The 20502-nt window shown below is 36.9% G+C and overlaps 1 protein-coding gene across 1 annotated transcript in view; it reads left to right on the top strand.

The window, feature by feature from the left end:
- The first annotated feature begins 20175 nt into the window (after positions 1 to 20175).
- The window catches only part of LOC107041558 (protein jagged-1), a 64534-nt gene continuing 64207 nt past the window's right edge, over positions 20176 to 20502 (top strand). The window contains 1 exon segment of the mRNA XM_015262162.1: positions 20176 to 20236. Within this exon segment, the coding sequence (XP_015117648.1) occupies positions 20189 to 20236 (48 nt within the window). The 5' untranslated portion in view covers positions 20176 to 20188.

Below are 20502 nucleotides of genomic sequence, written 5' to 3'. Positions count from 1 at the left end.
TCTTGAAAATCGTTTTTTTCTCGAAATATTTTCAGTCACATATTTTGAATTTGTTTTTTTAGGAAAGATTTAAAAAAAAATTTTTTTTGGGATGATAAAAAAAATTTTTAAACTCTTTCCTGAATAAATAAATAAATAAAAATTAAAAAAATAAAAAAAAATCAAGAGAAATTTTTTCTCGGATGTATGAGGGGGAATGGAAAGAGTTTTAGCAAAATCAATTGGTTGTCCCTGATTATGCAAATAGTATTTTCCACATTTTGAATTTAAAAAATTTTCAATTTTTTAAAATTTGCAATTCGAAAAATTTTCAATTTTTAGAAATTTTTATTTATAAAGTTCTTTACTTCAGAGATTTTTTCAATTCCTTCCATTTTTTACTTTCAAAATTTTTTATTTTGTCTCAATTTTTGCTTTCAATCAGCAAGAAAATTTCTAATTAATTTTCATCACAACATTAACGAAAAAAAAAAAGAAAAATGAATTTTTAAAATAATTTTTTTCCCCTAAAATATTTCAAATTAATTTGATTTTGTAGGGATGATAAGTTGCATGAATGTCGCGATGAAGAGAATGTAAGGTGAATCGATTAATTATCCCCATTTATGCAAATGATATTTTCTTCTCACATGCATTCAATCATTAAACCGCACGAGTAATTTTTTACAAACTTTTTGCGGAGAATTCCAGCCAAGTCGGCTCGGGTTTTCTAATGTATCTATTCCGATGGGTAGTAAACTACTTTATACCGTGGCTGAAACGCTAGGAAAACTCGTAAATAAACGTGCCACTGGTCATTCCATCCTGCGGGGTGCATTAAATATACTGATCGCTAACGAGTCGAAATCGCTAGCGAGTGATTCTCGCATTTATCGGGTGATTATTGTAAAAGGTTTCACCTTATTCTGGGAAATTTTACTTATTTATGAACAGTTTTTTTGCAATTCATTCAAATGTTGCTAAATCAATGCTTTTTTCATATTAATTTGAAGCAAACATTCGAAATTGAGCTTTTTTCTTCAAAATTTGTAAATTTTCATTTTTATTGTTTTTCCATTGTTCATTTTTATTTTTTGCTTACGAATAGCTTTGCAATCGCTTTAAATTTATTTTTAAATTCAAATTTCCAATTTGTCGTGTGAGGGAACTAAATATTATCTAAAAAGTCCCCATATAAGATTTTTAGTTAATGTCTATATGCAACAATGTGTCTTTTTTCTTCATTTTTTTCTCAAAATTTTCTCATAAACAATCAAATTTCATTAATTTTTTCACAAAATAACTTTAACGCTTTATTCATTGACACCAATTAAATTTCAATTTTTCATACAGATTCAAAAAAAATTATATTTTTCCAAAAATTAATTTTCCAAAGATCACTAAAAAAATTGTCATCAAAATGGAATTAGTCATGGCTCAAAAAATTGATAACAATACCCTCTTGATTCTATCAGAATATGATGGAGGTCGTACAATTGGTTGTTGAGTTACAGCACATTGTTTATGCAATTTGAAAGAGAAAATCGGTTTTTTCATGATTACTGAAAGAATCATCAGTAATAGCAATTAAATCAGGGCTTGAAAAGTATATTTCAATGGCTTCTTAATCAAGTTGAAAAATGGTGAGAACAGCATCATTGTTTATCAAGTTACACAATACCGTCATGAGCTTTTTATATAAAAATCTCTATCTCTATTAAACTCAGGTACCCGTCTATTATGTTGAATACTTATTCATATTGATTCATGCTCCTGACTAACTTCTGACAGAACCTGGGTTAAACTCTGGCTAAATCCTGAATAAACCCTGATTAAATCCTGGCTATACACTGATTAAACCTTGATTTAACTTTGATTAAACCCGGACTGAAAACGAATTCGAGTCTTGAGAGGGTCTGAATGTAGAATCATTTGACAGAACGAAATAATACGCAAAATTGATGACATTTCAGTTAATACTAATATGATACTATGATACTACTATGATACTATGATACTACTGACATGAAAAAATAGAAGAAAATAGTGAAATAAGAAATTGCTAATCTCTTTATATGATAATTTTGTAAATTAAGACAACGCGAAAATTTTTGGCGTTCACGAGGGTTAAATTAAGGGACACGAGGGTCAAAATAAGGGCTATGAGTGTCAAAATAAGGGTCACGAGTCCAAAAATAAGGGTTGCGAGAGTGAAAAAAGGGCCATGAGGGTCAAAATCAGGGTCGCGAGGGTAAAAATAACGGTCACGAGGGGTCAAAGCCCCCCGGGATTGGCGAGCAAAGCGAGCGAGGGGGGGAAGGCTCCGGGATCGGCGGGCGATGCGAGCAAGAGGCAAAGCCCCCCGGGTTAGCGAGCGAAGCCAGGGGCGAAGGCCTCAAGTTTATTAAATAAAAAATGCAATTATCTACTTGTGCTTTGTTTTTTTTTCATTTATTCAAGTTTTTAAATTCGTCAATTTTTCATTAAAAAAACTCTTCAAAATCGTAAATTTATTTTTTTTAAATCCCAATTTAAAAACAAATTTTTTCACTCCACTGTTTTTTCCACATTCTTCAGTAATTTTTCTTCAACGAGCTGTAAAAATGTGAAGAAAATAATGAATGGTTGAGGCATGTGAACCGATGAAAGACACCTGGCTTCTCATTATCGGAACCGCGCCTATTCGCATGATTATTATCAATACGACAGAGTCATTGGCACGTCGTACCCAACTCCACCTCTCGCACCCCTCCCCATCCAATAATCGATAATCACTTAATTCGTGCTTTAAAAACATTGACGACGCCCTCTAACACCAGACCGATGATTGCTGGGGATTAAATGAGTCGTTAAATGGTCTCACTGTCGGCAATAGTCAATATTCACATTGCTTTATTTATTACTGTCATTACGGAAAGTACAGACGTGTAATTAGCCGGTTAATGCGTCGTCTGGGAAGTGGGTAATACAGGGGCTCCAAGTAGAGCAATTGAAGACGTATGAGACAAATTTCTTCTTCTTACTGATTTATTTATTATTTCTTTCTTCTCATCTATCTATTCATTATTTATTGATTCTCATTTGTTATTCATCTCTTGTAAACAATAGATGAAACTATCAGTTGTTTTTTTATTTTATAAAATTATTAATCAAGTGTCAGAATTAAACAAGATAATCATCAAGATTTCATTTCCATTTTTTTTGCAAATTTTTTATTTTTTATTTGTACAAATGAAAATTGTAATTTATGAATCCTCACAAATGATTTTTTTTTATTTAAAAATTGATGTTTAAATTGATTTTATTTACAATATTGTTGTTGTACATTTCTCATTCTCAAAATTTTTAAATCCGCAAAACGTTTTTATACTTTGTTTTATGCGAGAAGGAAACGAAATAATTCTTTTTAATTGCAAATGTAAATTCCTCGAAATTTTTTCGTTATTAAAATTCTTTTTGCGCTTTATTTCCACGTTTTTTTTGGTCAATTTTGCTTTATTTCTTTGAAATAATCTCCCTCATTTTCTCCCGTACATCAGAAGCCGTCCGTAGTTACGAGAAGAGTGGCCCTTTCAGTACAAAAACGAGCCGTAAAATTGTTGTTCATGTACAGAAGGGTAAGAGAAACAAAGTGGGAGGAGAAGCCGAGTTGGAGGTAAAAAATTGTAACGCGTAATTTCAATGGTGGCTACCAGCTCCCTTGAGTTATCCTCTCACGCTCCCGTTTGTTTCGTTATTTAGCGCTGAGCTTTTTCCGACTATTTTGTTTCAATTTCGCTGAGGAGATGATGTAAAAATGGTTATTTATGATTTGACGAGGGATTCGCCAGCATTTTCGAATTATCATGTTGTTGTTTTTATAGACTAGATAAATCATGCATTCGAATAGAATAAAAATCTTTATTTGACATTATTCTATTCATTTAAAAAAATTTTTTATTGAAAATTGATAGTCATTTCATTTTTTAAAATTAATTTTTGAACAGAAAAAAAAACGAGCGGTTTTCCTTGTGTCACGTACAATTCATTGTTTATTTCATTTTATTGAATTGAATAAGATTTCTTTTCGACTAATTTTGTCAGATTTTCAACTTAGTTGAATGTTATCATCATCATTATTTTTATTTTCCCTTTCTTCTATACAACCGATTGTCTTTTTTACAGTTCTATCTCTCCCCTCAGCCGTTCGATAAAATGTTAATAGAAAAATTTTGTTTACACATAATTGAATGAATTTGAAACATCACATTTGAAGAAACCATCAGAAAGCTCACTTTCAGGGAAATTCATGAAAAATTCGAAATTTTCAACAATCATCATAAAAATCAAATCAACCAATATAGCTATCGTAATCATCTTTTAACTTCGACTTAATGGCATTAAAACAAACATTTAAAGCTATAATTGAATTCATTTGAAGCATGATATTCAAAGATATCCCCGGAATTCTGATTTTCAAAAAATACAAAATTTTTGCAACTTTTCAAATAAATCAAAATAACAATTATTGCTATCGCCTTCATCTTCGAACTCGGTCAAAAGGACATCCAAACAAGTTTTTTAAGCCATCATTCAATCAATTCAGAACATTTTTTTTAGTTATCGTGGGACAACCGATTTTCGAAAAAATTCGAAAATAAAAAAAAATTGTTGATGAATTAAATTTTAATTAATGGCGATTGATAGGGCTCAACAATACCTACATTTGAAAAAAAGATTCTATTTCATCCATTCATTAGCGAAGAATTGAAAAAAAACTTCAGAGTTTACTCTACACTACAACACAAAAAATCGAAAACGTAAATTTGAGTGAACACAAAGCTTCCATTCGTAATCAATATTCATTCCATGTGAATAAAAGTGCGAATAAAAATCAAGTTTGAGTTTAAACAAAAGCTCCACCAAACAAATTGTTTATTTCACATATTCCAATTTTTTAAATTTCACTTTGCAACATTTTTATTCGATTTTTCCAGACATTAATCATTGATTTTCCCCCGATAGAATCGATACTCCGGGGATTGTCGCGACGATAATACCTTTCAGTCTCTGTCTCCCCTCCTCTTCGCCCCCTCTTTGCAAGACACAACGATACACCAGGATTTTTCTTATGCGACTGTGGAGACAGAACGCAGAAACGTGTACGCATTCCATCGTTCGAACGTGAAGGCAAGAAAAACACCGGGTGACTTCCGCTCAATGGAAGGCATATAACAACTGTAGTTGTTACAAATGAAAAGAGGGGAAACACTAAATCAGATGTATCACGCATATCAAATGTCTCAAGGATGTCTGTCAATAAGTCGTCTTGATTTTCTCGATCGTATTAAATTCAAATGCGGTACGTTAATCATGAAAAAGATTTATTTATTGAATTCTCCGGATTCCGAGAGATGTTTTTCGGGTAGAATTGTTTATCACGTAATTTTTGGGTGAATTTTTTGTGATAGGTTGAATTAATCGATATGGATTTGGTACTTTCACTCAATTATCCAAAACTAAATCATTTTTGCTTCCCAATGACAGCTTTGTAATCGTTGATTCTGACGATCTTCTAATTTTGCCGGGAAATGGCGTGGAATGTTATGAAACGAAAAGATATGATATTTTTAGAAAATGCGCGTGCGAATTTTTTTGAAATTTTTTTTTATCTTCACAGAAAAGGACTAAAGTTCAAGCTAAAAATCTGAAATTTTGTGACATAATTGGTATTACTATAGCTTCCGCACTGAGAGAAAAATCTGAAGTTCGATCCTATGAGCGGTATTACCGGCTCCGCTGGGCGTCAACAAAATTGTTGATAATTATTGACATGAGTGGAGTTTTGAGTTCGAGTTGGTCTCAAATTGCGCATGAAAGTACCACGAATCGAATAACCATAGTTTAATATGAGAATTCAGCGTTTGAAACTACCAAAAACCTCAATTAAAAGTCCACAAATTTTGCACTGTAAAGACCTCAAAACTTCGTTACGTGTTTTTTCCCATTTAAAGTGGTAAATAAAGTGAAATTTTTCCGACAATCACATCCTATCATCAAATTCTTCATGATCAGGAACAGAAAGAAATTTTCAAGTTGATGGTTGTGGAGAAAATCGGGTGAGCGGTATTACCCGCTGAACGGTACAGGCACACCCTCCCCTACGTGTCGCCGCGATACCGCTCCATACCAAAGTAATCCTCAAAATCACTGTTGAAATTTCATACGTTGTATATGGATTGGACCACCTCGATGCTGTAAAGCTGGCCGCACCCGGGCAAAAGCAATTATAATCACCAAACGAATTCCCATTTTTCTCGTCTCTCTCTCTCTCTCTCGTCACTGAGTTGTCGCCGCGTTACTGCACGCTGGTGGGGGGCAAAATGAAACGCTCTCGATTCTTGAATGCCCATCACGTGGCAGCGTTTTGCGTTGATACCTGTAGAAGGCCCACCGGGATATATTCCTGTTCCCCTTCGTCTTTCTCTCTCTGTCTCTCTCTTTCACGCCGCGTTGGCTGTGATGGCCACTTTTATTTGTAGTAAAACGATTCTTCCTCCTTCGGACAAACCTTCAATGGACGTCGTGAAACCCACACGCATGTCTGTCTCTGTCGCGCGCCAAACATTGTCCCTTTTGTATTAATGGATTTTTCTTTTCATTTTTAATAGCCTTTTTTCGTCACTTCTTTCATTCGGCGAATTTTTTGTGCTTGCGCCCGGAACCCGTTAAATGATCATTTAATTTTTTCGATGGGGGAGGGGGGAGCCAAGTTTTCAGAATCTAATTGAATTTTTTTTGTGATTTTTAAAATTCTGTCTTTTTTATTCCATTGAGTCAATTAATTTAATGTGTTATCAATTTTATTAATTCATTTTCAATTTAGTCTTCTTTGGTTTTTGCCAATTTGAGAATAGTAAGTAAAACACTTGATTTTTTCGTTGGGATAGGAAATAATGCAGAATGTAATTCAACATTTTTTTGTGGTGTTCAAAATTTTGCCGTTTGTTTATTTTTATTTTTTTCATTAAAACTTGCTTTTTTCTGCAGAGAGACCAAATTCCTGGCGACAAACTATGTTGCACTTGAAAATACTTGATGGAGTGGAACAGATTTACTTGAGGGAAATTGACTTGATAGAAGGAAATTAAATCTTTCATAAAAATTAAATTTTTGTCGTGATCATCAGAAATATCACTAGAAGAATTTTAACTGTTGGCAGGAGAAAATACAATCTATTGTAGTACGACAATCATTTGATCTGAGAGATTTCTATGTGTTTATCCCATAGACAGAACACATTGACGCGGAAAGAATATTTTTTTTCTCAAAAAAATTGTCCCCTCCAAATTATTTAGTTTTGCCAATAACACAGTGTTCGGCAAGAAAATTGTAGTTTCCTCTTGAAATTATCATTTGTTCCATGGAAATTATAGGTGTTTATTGGATATAAAGATATACTCATATAATTCTCTGTAGAACGAATGTATTTACGCGAAAGACATATAAATGTCTCAAGAGAACAATTACTACTACAAAAATCATCATTTCCCGACTTATTTTAATTTCATTAAATCAAAAATATTCATGTGTCATTAATTTCATTAATCAATTTTCAATCAATTAACCAAATTCTTCGTCATTTTGTATTCAATTCGGTAAATTCTGAAGAAAAGAACTCAAGATTTACAATAAATAAATAATTACTATTAAATATTTCAAATATATCTAAATATTTCAATATCTATTAAATAATTCAAAAACGTAGTAATAATAAATAAAAACAATTACTATTTTCGTTCTGAAAAAATGAAAAAATAGACATTAATTTTTTGAAGATAGTTCGCTTCTGATAAGTTCTCGTTTTTAATTTTTGTAAATCAGTGAAAACAGTGCAGTGACGATAAAAGTCAATGCGAATGAGTGAATCCGGTTGTCGCTGAAACACCGCAAGAAATTCCTGCGATTTAATGGAACTCTTTGATTGGTACTTGATATATCCCTTCTCCCCTGCTAACCTCGAGTCATCATTGAAAAAATCTTGGATACACCACTCACGTATCAGAGAGCCATTAATAAAGAATCGAGATTTGCTGGTTGTTCCAGGTAAAAATTCAAACGCTCTAATCCTCAGGATATTGATAATAAATAATACGTTTTATGCAACAAGTGCAGGTGAGAGGGGTAGGATGAAATAGAAAGTAAGTGGATAGACACTTTTAAAATCAATGATTTTATCCATTCGTCATAAAAAATTATTCAATTTCATCAGCAATTTTTTTAAATGCAAAATGTGAAAAAAAAATTGTATTTCGATTCTCCATTTAATTTCCTCAGTTGATTAAAGTTCAACGAAATGAATTATGATAATGGAATTGTCACAACGAGTTATAAACAAATTATTTGAAATTCACATATAATTTTTTTTCAATTTTTACAAAACAATTTTTAATTATTTTTATGTTTGTTTTGATTCTATGAATTATTTTTGTTTTTAATGGAAAATGGGATGAGCCAAGATAATCAATAACATAATCACCGCAGGTTAATCAATGTCAATGAAAATAAAGGGTAGCTAAAAAACAGTTGACAATTTCCAAAAAATGAAAGACAAATTTTTAAAAATTGTATTTAGAATCTCGATTCAATTTTCTTAATTTAATAAATTTCACCAAAATAAATTATGACAATGTAATTATCAAAACAAGTTATAAACAAATAATTTGAAACGGAAATGTTTTTTTTTCACCTTCTGCTAAACAATTTTTAATTATTTTCATGTTTCGCCTTAAAAATCGTAAATTAAGATGGGCTAAAATAATAATAATAATAATAATAATATAATCATCGCAAAAAAAACACGAATAACCGGAACTTCTACTGGAGGAGGTTAATTAAGATCAGTGAAAAAAAAGGATAACTAAAAATACCCTTGTGATAAGACAATTAACAACTTTTAAAAAATCGCATTTCGATTTTCAATTCAACTTTCTTCATTGTGTAAATTCCAAACCACTAAATTATGACGATGTAATTATCAAAATAAGTAATAAACAAATTAGCATTTGGAATTAAAATAGAATTTTTTTTCAATTTCTCCTAAAAAATTTGGAATTATTTTAATTTGATTGTTTTGATTCAATGAATTTTTTATTTATGCAAATTATAATAAGCGAAAGTAATAATAATATAATGGCCGCTAAAATCATAAATAACCTGAATTTCTACAGGAGGAGGATAATTAGTGTCAAAGAAAAAAGAATAACTAAAAATACCCCGGCGATAAGACAATTAACAAGTCCCAATTTTAAAAAATAAAAAATTAGTTTAAAAAAAATCGTATTTCAATTTTCAATTCAACTTTTTTCCTTCTGTAAATTCCAAACCACTAAATAATGACGATGTCATTATGAAAACGAGTTATAAACAAATTAGCATTTGGAATCAAAATTGATTTTTTTTTCAATTTTTACAACAAAATTTTCAATTATTTTTATTATGATTGTCTTGACTGGATGAATTATTTTTAAAAAAGCGAATTAGAATAATAATAAGATAGCCAACCCAAAATAATAATAATAATATAATCGCCGCAAAAAGCATAAATAACCTGAACTTTTATAGGACGAGGTTAATTAGTGTCAGTGAAAAAAAGGGGTAACTAAAAAATCCTGGCGATAAGACCTCTGTTGAGGAGTGTGCGTGGATCAAGACACGCCACAGGTATCCCTCCTCAGATGTATAGTAACAACGTGCCAGAGATACAGAACCCCGCAATTACACTGGAATAATCCTTTGGCACGGGATCGAAGTAAGAATTCGAGTGAGGACGGAACAAAGAAATGAAAAAATGCGTCTTATCTAATCGACTCGCAATTGGATTCTCGGTCCCAACCGAAAACGATCGTTACACCTTTTTCACATCTGCTGTCTACCTTTCTCCTTCGACATCGGGAATTGTAGCTGAGGCCGGTCATTGTTGAGAGAAGGAATTTTAATAATTTTTATTTCGAGGGGAAGATGGATAATCGGGGGGATTATCGTCCGAAATGTTTGAAAATGCCGTTTTTACATCATGTTTTCAATGTTAGAGCATTGTTTGGTGGATGTTTTTTTAAGGAAGCTAGCGATCGTTGCTTAGTCGGGATTTAGGAAAGGTTTAGTCGGAGTTTGATTAGGATTTGGTTGGGATTTAATCAGGGTTTAATCGGGATTTAATCGGAATTTAATTGGAATTTAATTGAGATTTGATCAGAATTTGGTTGGAATTTAATAAAGGATTGATAGGATTTAGTCAGGGTTTAGTCGAACCTTTGTGGGGCATTAGTCTGGGTTTATTTAGAATTTAGACGGGAGTTAGTCAAGGTTCAGTCGGGGTTTAATAGGGATTAGTGTTATTAGGATCGATAAAATTTAATCAGGATTTAGTCGGGATTTAATTGGTATTTAATTGAGATTTAATCAGAATTTGGTTGGAATTTAATAAAGGATTGATAGGATTTAGTCAGGGTTTAGTCGAACCTTTGTGGGGTATTAGTCTGGGTTTATTTAGAATTTAGACGGGAGTTAGTCAAGGTTCAGTCGGGGTTTAATAGGGATTAGTGTTATTAGGATCGATAAAATTTAATCAGGATTTAGTCGGGATTTAATTGGCATTTAATTGAGATTTAATCAGAATTTAGTTAGAATTTAATAAAGGATTGATAGAATTTAGTCAGGGTTTAGTCGGATCTTTGTGGGGTATTAATCTAGGTTTATTTGGAATTTAGACGGAAGTTAGTCAAAATTCAGTTGGGGTTTAATAGGGATTAGTGCTATTAGCATCGATAGAATTTAATCAGGGTTTAGTCGGGGTTTAATCCTAATTTAATTGAGATTTAATGAGAATTTAGTTGGAATTTAATGAAGGGTTGATAAAATTTAGTCAGGGTGTAATCGGACCTTTGTGGGGAATTAATCTGGGTTTATTTAGAGTTTAGACGCGAATTAGTCGAGGTTTAGTCGGGGTTTAATAGAGTTATTAGGATCGATAGAATTTATGAAGGATTAATAGAATTTAATCAGGGTTTAGTCGGGCCTTTATGAGGCATTAATCTGGGTTTATTTAGAATTTAGACGGGAGTTAGTAAAGGTTTAGTCGGGGTTTGATAGGGATTTTATTAGGATTCTCTGGAAGTCTGGCTTCATTTAATCGGGATTTAGTCGAGGTTTAGTAAGGGGTAATCGGGCTTCAACTGAAGATGAGTCAGTGTTTAATCAAAGTTTAGTTGGGAGTTAAGCAAAGTTTCGTCGAGGTTCCATAGGGATTTAATTAAGATTTTTAAAGCCGACTATTTTGATTTTAAAAGCACTAAATAACGCCTAAAAAATCGGAAAATGGATTTTTAAACCGTATGCGAGAACAGTATAAAAACCGTATTTAAAAAATCATTATCCACCAATTAAGTATTTTTTAATTTTTGACGATGAAAAATTAGTTATTCGCTCCACATAAAAAAATGTCGACAATTTCCGTACCGAAATTTCAATGAAAAATCGTTATTTAAAATCCCATTAGTAAAAATGCCGTTTCACTGACTCTCATGAGACCATCAAGATGTCACCGTAGATGCCGTCTTGATATATTGGGAGTCAAACGAGGATTTTAACGAGTCTGGGAGCGACACAACAGAACAAGTTTGTACTTGTGTGAGAGAGTGAAAAATTCACATTCGTTTTCTCACAGACATCGAAATGACTTTTGGGCTGTGCCCCTCACAACGGTTAACAGGTGGCTTTTATACCTGGACCACATCTTTACCTGGGTTGAATGATTTTTCGGACATTACCGGCGCTCGAAAACGTTTAGCGAGGGTGAGAGATGACTCCCGAGGTATCCTTTTCCCGAAAGATGTTGGTCACCTGTCAATTATCGGATTGCCAGACTGAGGGATAACCTGTGATGTTTATCTGGGAAATTGAGTGTTTGTGTTTCTTTTTCGATTTTTTTTTTCGGGACAACATGTGATGATATCACTCTAGGGGGGACCTTGAAATTTTGTTTTCTAATTAAGGTATTTATGGCGGGGTGGGCATGTGGGAGGTGAGACGGAGGGGAAGCTAGTGTTCTCTCGCAGAAAACCAATCGCTGAACAAAAAAAGCGATATTTCAGTTACAAATTTTCAATCAATTTCGACCATTTTTTTGCTCGGAATAATTTTTTAATAACTTTTCTATTTTTTCCCCACATATTTCAAGCCTTCTTTTATTTTTATTTTTCTTTCGTTTATTCGTTATATTTTTTTTTCAATTCACAATTCTTCATTCATTCAAAAGAATAAAAAAAATCACATCATTTGTCTGAAAAAATTATTTGGCATTATTCCTGGAGTATTTATCTAACCCAAAAAGAAATATCGACGAATGGTCTTTGTTTCTGATGCATCGACTCGTGAAATGTGCAATGTCAAGAATGTGCGGTATCTCCTCACCCCGGAAAAACCGAGATTTTCCGTCTTGTACGGAGTGGCCGGTACCAACGAATGTGTGCACTCAGCGGAGCGTGACTGCCGGACAACGTTGTTTCGGCTTATCCCAGCATTAATCTACTCGTAGCAGTGAGATGTGCCTCAGCACAGCCTGTCGAAACCGCGAGCTCGTCGTTCAACCGCGTAACGCATATCTTCCTTTTTATTTTAGATAAAAAATAACAACGCACTCTCCGGCCTCCACCTTTCCCTTCGACTTCTCTACTCGTCTCGTCGATTTTTTTTTGGTTTCTGTTGACCTCTCTCGGCGACCCGTGGAGAATCTCAGGAGAGGATATACAGTGAAGTTGAAGGAAAATTAGAAACTTCAAGGAACTGAAGGGAGGTGATCTGATGGTTGAAGGCCTGGATGATTGAAAGGAATAATTTTTTTTGGATTTGGTAATCTGATACTTTCTTTCATAAGTAGTGCTCATTTCTTCTTGAAAATTTGGAGTAATCAGGGATTAGCCGAGGTTTGATAGGGATTTCATTGGGGTTATATAAAGCTGGCTTCGTTTAGTCGGGGTTTAATCGGAGTTTAGTTGACGTTTAGTCAGGGTTTAGTCAAGGCGGAATTAAAGATTAGGCGGGGTTTAGTAAAGGTCTAGTTAAGATCAATCAGGGTTTAACTTGAGTTTAGTTGGAAGTGGGTCAGTCTTTTATCAAGTTTTGTTTAGGTTCAGGTAAAGGTTTAACCCTTAAGTTAGTAAGGGTTTACGATTTAATCAAGAATTAGTCAAGATTCAATGAAAGTTTGTTCGCGTTTTAAGCGAAGATGAATCGGGATTCAATAACGTTTAGTCGAGATTTAATCGGGATTTAATCAGAGTTTAATCAAAGTTTAGTCGAGAGTCTATCAGGATAAACCTCTTTCGGCGACCCGTGGAGAATTTCAGGAGAGGGTATGAAGTGAAGTTGGAGGAAAATTAGAAACTTCAAAGAACTGAAGGGAGGTGATCTAATGGCTGAAGGGTTGGATGATTGAAAGGAATAATTTTTTTTTGGATTTGGTACTCTGCGACTTTTTTGCATAAGTAATGTTCATTTCTTGTTGAAAATTTGGAATAATCCGTTTAGACGAGGTTTAATAGGGATTTAATTGGGGTTACATGAGCCTGTTTTCGTTTAGTCGGGGTTTAGTCGAGGTTTAGTGAGAGTTTAGTCAAGGCGTAATCACAGATTAGTCGGAGTTTTCACGGTTCAATTTGAGTTTAGTTGGGAGTTGATCAGGATTTTGCCCGGTTTTATTCGAGTTGAGGTTTAGTAAGGGTTTAATCGTGATTTAATCGAGAGTTAGTCAAGGTGTAGTAAAAGTTTAGTCGCGTTTTAACCGAAGGTGAATCGGGATTCAATAACGATTTAGTCGAGATTTAATCAGGGCTTAGTCGAGGTTTAGTGAGGATTTAGTCAAGGCGTAATCGAAGATTAGTCGGGGTTTAGTAAGGGTCTAGTTGAGATTTAATCGAGTTCAGCCTAAGTTTAGTTGGAAGTTGATCAGGATTTTGTCAGGTTTCGTTCAAGTTGAAGATTAATAACGATTTAATCGCGGTTTAATCGACAATTAGTCAAGGCTTAGTAAAAGTTTAGTCGCGTTTTCAGCGCAGATGAATCAAGATTCAATAACGATTTAATTAAGTTTAATTTTTTAAGTTTAATCAAAGTTTAGTCGGGACTTAACCAAGATGACTCCACAATTATTAAGTGAACAAGAGCGTTAAAAATTGGGTGACTAAACTAGGATTAACGCGACTGAATGATCTACAGGTCCCGAAAAAACGGTTCTTCCCATCTTTACCTCCTGCCTCATCCAAAAAATCCAAAAAACCTCCCCTAAGCATTTCCAATCCTCCAAAACCCCCCATAAAACACGAAAGAGCCTCCGAGACCCACCTCCGGCGTTGCCAACTTGTACAGCCTACCGGGCTAGCGCGTGTACACGCTGGTAAACTTGCCTGCATGGTCCCGCGGTAATAAGAGAAAATAACTAAAAACCCCTCGAAGGTATAAGAGCTCGCAGAAGCCCTCCCCCCCCCTCCCCCTCACCCACCACTCGCCGCCCATGTCCGGAGAGAGGAGAGACACTGGGGCGGTACCGCGACGTGAGGGAGAAAGAGAAAGATATGTTTAATGGTATGAGAAAGGTGGAATGAGACAAGGGAGGAGGTGAACCTGTTCCCGAGGGAGTTCCTTGACCCTTGGGGGAACCGGGGGGGGACCCTCTCTTGTACTCTCTTGCCTCCGGGTAAACCTCTTCGGGGCAATCTTCTCCTCCGGCTCCTGCTCCGGAGACCAGTGCTACTTCCATCCTCCCCTTCTCCTTCCTCTCACCAACTCCATCGCCTGCCTCCCCCCCTCCCCCCTCTCGACCCCTCACGGTCGCGGCGATCTACTCCTGTGTTTGCTGCTGACGCGTTTGAGAGTCTCTGCGAGAGCTCGAGAGGACGCGAAGAGAGTAGCCAACGCTTGTCCGTAACATCTTTTCGTTACTCGGATCGCTTGTTGGGGGATTATGGAAGCGCGGGAGGGGGGGGGGGAGGGGGATGGATGATGATAGACAATGGGTACAGTAGGCTTCATCTACGGTAGGCACCGGCGATGGCCCAGTTAATGCCACTAGGAGCTTTCCGCGGTTTTTATGAGGGGTGAATGATTATATTTTTTCGTAACTGGTGTCCTTACATTATGCCCTTTTTCCTGTTAGATTGGGTATTTCTTTTTTCAATTAGTTTTTTGTAATCGTTCTCATCAACTGTTAATTTTTCATATTGCAGTAAATGACTTGATCATGCTCTAATTTCTATGCTCACTGAATAAGATTTTAATAATAATTACAATTCAATTCCTTCTAGAACACACTTTAGAGTGTGAATTTCTGGAATTCAATGTTTTTTGATACTCTGGTAGAAGTGCGTGCCCACACTGTTATCGATTTTTAGTTAGAGCACACGGTAATTAAATTAATCTGTTGTGCATCTCATCAATATAATTCCGTGCTTAGAATATTGTCATCTCGTGTTATCAGCACCAAATTAAAAATTAAAACTTTATGTGGAATATTGAGTCACAGCTTCTTTTTATTCATATCAGAAATTTTGTATTTGGATATTAATATTATTTGTTCAAAGTGAAAAAATCGATCATCATTTTCACTGTATTGCATTCTCCTATCCTTAACGTCAAAAATGTGAGATAATCTCATAATTCCAGCTATCAATTGTAATCAACTTTGTTCAAAGAAAACCTTAGTAAACGCAATATGAAGAAAGTTGAATTATTCTATTTTCCGCTGACCTAAATGATTTGGACAATTATAATTCGATTATTCATGTTTCATAGAATGGTATTCAATTCTCTTTTGTTTGTTAGGCGGGCTTCATGGAAATTCGACGTAAGATGACTGTATTCATGAAAACCGCCTTACTGTGCCCATTCGATTAAAGATATTGCCCATGCTTTTTCTCTTGCTGTAATTTAATGATCAACGAGATTTTTTCCTTTTTTTACCATTTCAAGAATTGTAGGATTAGCCTGTTTTCGTTTTTTTTCAAGGATTACGGAAGGTTTCTGATGAAATAGAAGCCGATTGAGTGACTACGAAGGATACGACAGGATGATTGAATTATTCATAGACTGCCCACCCGTTTTTATTAAGATTTGTAGAATTGAGAGATTCTTATCGTGTTATTTTTTGCTTGAAATATAAATAAAATGAGAATTAATGAAATGTAGTCAAGAATCAGATGGAAATCTCCACCAAGCAGTGATTTCTCTCTTACAACTTCAAACTTCGAAATTATTCAATATTTTTCCGCGAAAAAAAAGTACTTCTCGAAGTGAGAAGAAAATAGAACCAGAATGCTTTTATAAATTTCCCGAGGGGAAAATGACTTTCCGCTCTTAGTGCACAGTATTCTAATTTCGACCTCATGACGAAATGTACTATTACGCACAACTTCTGAACTTTCCCCACGCCGTGCGGAAATGGTATATTTCGTCACTCGAATGCTGCCCTCCCAAGAGTCAAAGAACACTTGCCACGAGGATCGAACCCTACTTTTCATCACAATGTGGCAAAAATCCACTATTTTATTAATAGACACAGTCCTCCGCCCCTCCCGCCCCTTGGCGCCCCAGTGACCCTCAACACATCGCCTGCACCTCTCCCGCAATCCGCCCCCTCCCCTCCTCCACCAACCGCCCTTATGAAGTCACATTCATCAGAATAGTATATTTCAGGACGAGTGCCATGCGGTTTTTTATTCGCGTGAAGTTGGTGTCCGGGCCTTCGGCTTGGACTGGCCAACCACGCGGGTAAAAAACCCCATGGCACTAATCGTGAACAATATTTTTCCGTAGTGATTTTCACTTTTACGAGTTTGGAGAAGGGCCAATACCAATCCCCGGACGAGCAAAAGTGAAGGTCAGTACGGAAATAGTATTTTTCCGGGCTGCTGCAATGGGGTTTTTTACTCGTGCAGCATTGACGTCCGAGCCGAAGGCGAGGACTGGCCAACCACGCGAGTAAAAAAAATCATCGGAGAAGCCCGGGACAAGATTTTTTTGTAGTGATTTTCAAGTTTTCGAGTTTGGGAAGTATGCAATATCAATTCCCAGACGAGAAATCGTGAGAAGCAATACAGAAAAATACTTTTTAGGCCTTGTGACGAAAATTACTAGTTTATCAATCGGCCAAAAAAACTTGTCTAGCTCATATGATTTCTTTTATGTTAAGGAAAGGTTTATTGCTTTATATTGCTATGGGGTCTTCCCTGAGAGTATAAAATGGGGAAAAGTCCTCAGGAGTTTTACTGATGGGTTTTTCCCAAATGTGGGTTTTCCCCACAAGTACACCTGGTGACCAGGCGGGGTCAAGACGGAAAGACCAGGCGTTTGCTTCAGGGGGTGGAAATTATATTGCCCTCCTGGGTCTATATTAACCCTGGGCCTCGCTAGCAACCATCTTTAGTCTCTCGTAGATATTCATAGTGTCAACTACCTCCTGACTGTGTAGAGTCTTAGAGATTTTTCAATTGAAGTGTTCACATAGATAAAAAGTGTTTCTTAATTTAAACTCCATAATCCAATATTTCCCAAAGAAATCTGTTAGATTTCGGGGTTTTTCCCCAGATCAAAATTCTTTCCTCCAAGTTCTTTTATGTTAAGGAAAGGTTTATTGCTTTATATTGCTATGGGGTCCTCCCTGCGGGACTTTTACTGATGGGTTTTTCCCAAATGTGGGTTTTCCCCACAAGTACACCTGGCGACCAGGCGGAGTCAAGAGGGAAAGATCAAGCGTTTGCTTCAGGGGGTGGAAATTATATTGCCCTCCTGAGTCTATATTAACCCTGGGCCTCGCTAGCAACCATCTTGAGTCACTCGTAGATATTCATAGTGTCAACTACCTCCTGACTGTGGAAAGTCTTAGAGATTTTTCAATTGAAGTGTTCACATAGATAAAAAGTGTTTCTTAATTTAAACTCCATAATCCAATATTTCCCAAAGAAATCTGTTAGATTTCGGGGTTTTTCCCCAGATCAAAATTCTTTCCTCCAAGTTCTTTTATGTTAAGGAAAGGTTTATTGCTTTATATTGCTATGGGGTCCTCCCTGCGAGTGTAAAATGGGGGAAAAGTCCTCTCGGGACTTTTACTGATGGGTTTTTCCCAAATGTGGGTTTTCCCCACAAGTACACCTGGCGACCAGGCGGAGTCAAGAGGGAAAGATCAAGCGTTTGCTTCAGGGGGTGGAAATTATATTGCCCTCCTGAGTCTATATTAACCCTGGGCCTCGCTAGCAACCATCTTGAGTCACTCGTAGATATTCATAGTGTCAACTACCTCCTGACTGTGGAAAGTCTTAGAGATTTTTCAATTGAAGTGTTCACATAGATAAAAAGTGTTTCTTATTTTAAACCCCATATCCAATAGTGTCGTTTTGGACAATTTCACTTTACGCCCAAGTGATGAAATCCACTATTTTCCGCCAGTACTCACCAATTTCTGACCTAATAGGGAAGGCCCCCCACCTTCCGCCCTCCCGCGCCCCAAACGCCCTCGACACATCACCCAAAGCCCCAAACCCCAAACATAAATAGAAAACCTCGCTCACCTGAACCTCTCCGTAACCTCCCCCGCCCCCCGAAACTAACGATACCGCATCATGCTCAGTCCCCCTCCCCTGAAAGGATAAACGCTGTGCTCATCGCATGAAAGAGGGAAAGCAAAGCCACGAGAGACCCGAGACCCCAGAGGCCACTGGGGTCTCCTGCCGTTCTTCTGCCTCACCAGGTACCCTCCGTCCCTCTCGCCGGCCGCCACCCGCCGATAGCTCCGTCTCAATCTTCCCAGAGATGAAACGCGAAACACGAGAGAAGAAAAAGTACCGCGCGGCGGTGGTGGTGCCGGCGGGGGCCGGAGGGGCGGCAATCGCTGAAGAACGGGGCACAGTAGAAATTGTGCGGCGGTGGGGGGGGAGGCCTGGAGGCCGGCCTGCGGCTCCGGCTCAGTATCCCCGGAGCAACCGACTCACGTGTATCCAAAGGTGCAGCGTCCCGTGTGTTACTTTATTTTTATTTTTTTTTTCTGTGAAGAACATCTTTGTGTGGAACCGTGGGAATTTTTCATAAATAATCGCAACACTTGCCGACTGGATTTATTACTAATTGTGGATTAAAGTGGGATAAACAGGTGTGGCTGATAAATTTGTCAGTGGATTTGTTGTGTGTTTTCAGTTGTTTTAATGTGATTGTTGAAAATTGGGGTGAGGGAATTGCTGGGATCGCCTCAGTCCCTCCGGCAAGGACGCTAAGGCACGGGGAAGGGATAAACAGGTGGCCTCGTCGGTATTTTATTCACGTTTTTCGGGAGTTTTTGAAAATGTTTAACCAGCGATTTTGAGTGCCGACACTCCCACGAGGATTACGTGAAATTTTGATTGAGGAGAACTGCCGTGGGAATGTGTGGCTCGAGAAAATAGTGAACAGAAGCTGATTAATGTTTAAAAAATAGCGATTGTGATTGTTTATTCGGCGCTGGTGAGGAATTTTCAGTGGGGTCTTTCGGTATTTTTGGTTTTCACGCGAGTGAACACTCAACAAGTGACGGAATTTCCTCTCGGGAAATTGAGAACGAGCTTTCATTTGGTTTTATCAACTGAAGAGTGAATGATTAGAGAGTGATTTATTTTTTAGTGCGTGTTCTCACGGGGTACAACACAATTGACACTGTTTTGCCTCGAGTTGTTTATCTAACGAGAAAATAAGTGTCCTTAAACGTCCGGCAATTACACGGCTCATTGTTTTTTTTTCGTTCCTCTTTGTTTATTTATTCTGTGGTCTCTTTTGAAATTCCCCGGGAGTGGAGGCTGGGCACTCGGTGCGGGGATAATTAAACGCGTTCCAGGTGCGACGGGGACAGGACAAGAACCGTGACAATTAGAGGATTAAATGTGAGGGGTGGCCGTGCGAAAGTTAACGGAGAACGACGGACTGTCACCTGTCGGGGGCTCCTGGGGTCCAGGGGGTTTGAGGCCAGTGAGTGAGTTTTTACCGGCGAGTGAAGAGTGAAGTGCTGGGAGAGGATTTTCATGTGGATTTCGGTGATTTATTCGGGGTAACCGGCTGGTGTGGAGGGCTGGGTGACACTGGATTCGGGGGGGCGGCGGGTACTGGGGGGCGAGACTTGTGGGGTGATGCGGTAGTCGCGGGACTTCCGAGGGAAGCCATGAGGGCGGCCGCCGCCTACGTCCTGTTCTTTGCCCATCTCATACAGGTAGGTTCTGATTTCTCGGGGGAGGTTGCGCTGAGAGAAAACATTAGTTTTGTTGCGGGCTCTTTCTTGGATCGAGTGTTATATACTTGAACCAATTTCAAATGAATAAGGGCTTAGGGTGAATAGCAATTTTTTCTTGTTGGGATACATCCACTTGAAGCAAGTAAAACTGCTCTTGGCGTCGAGTCGCATGTATTCACCGCAAAAATGGAAGAGTTCTATTTTTTTAACCTGATGTAATCTCCAGTCGAGGAATTTTCTACTTT

Source organism: Diachasma alloeum, unplaced genomic scaffold (assembly GCF_001412515.2).
Source record: "Diachasma alloeum isolate Michigan unplaced genomic scaffold, Dall2.0 Dall_scaffold_00368, whole genome shotgun sequence".
In the NCBI taxonomy this organism is placed as follows: Eukaryota; Metazoa; Arthropoda; class Insecta; order Hymenoptera; family Braconidae; genus Diachasma; species Diachasma alloeum.
The sequence above is the reverse complement of the archived record's forward strand: the minus strand, read 5'-3'. Positions and strand labels throughout refer to the sequence as shown.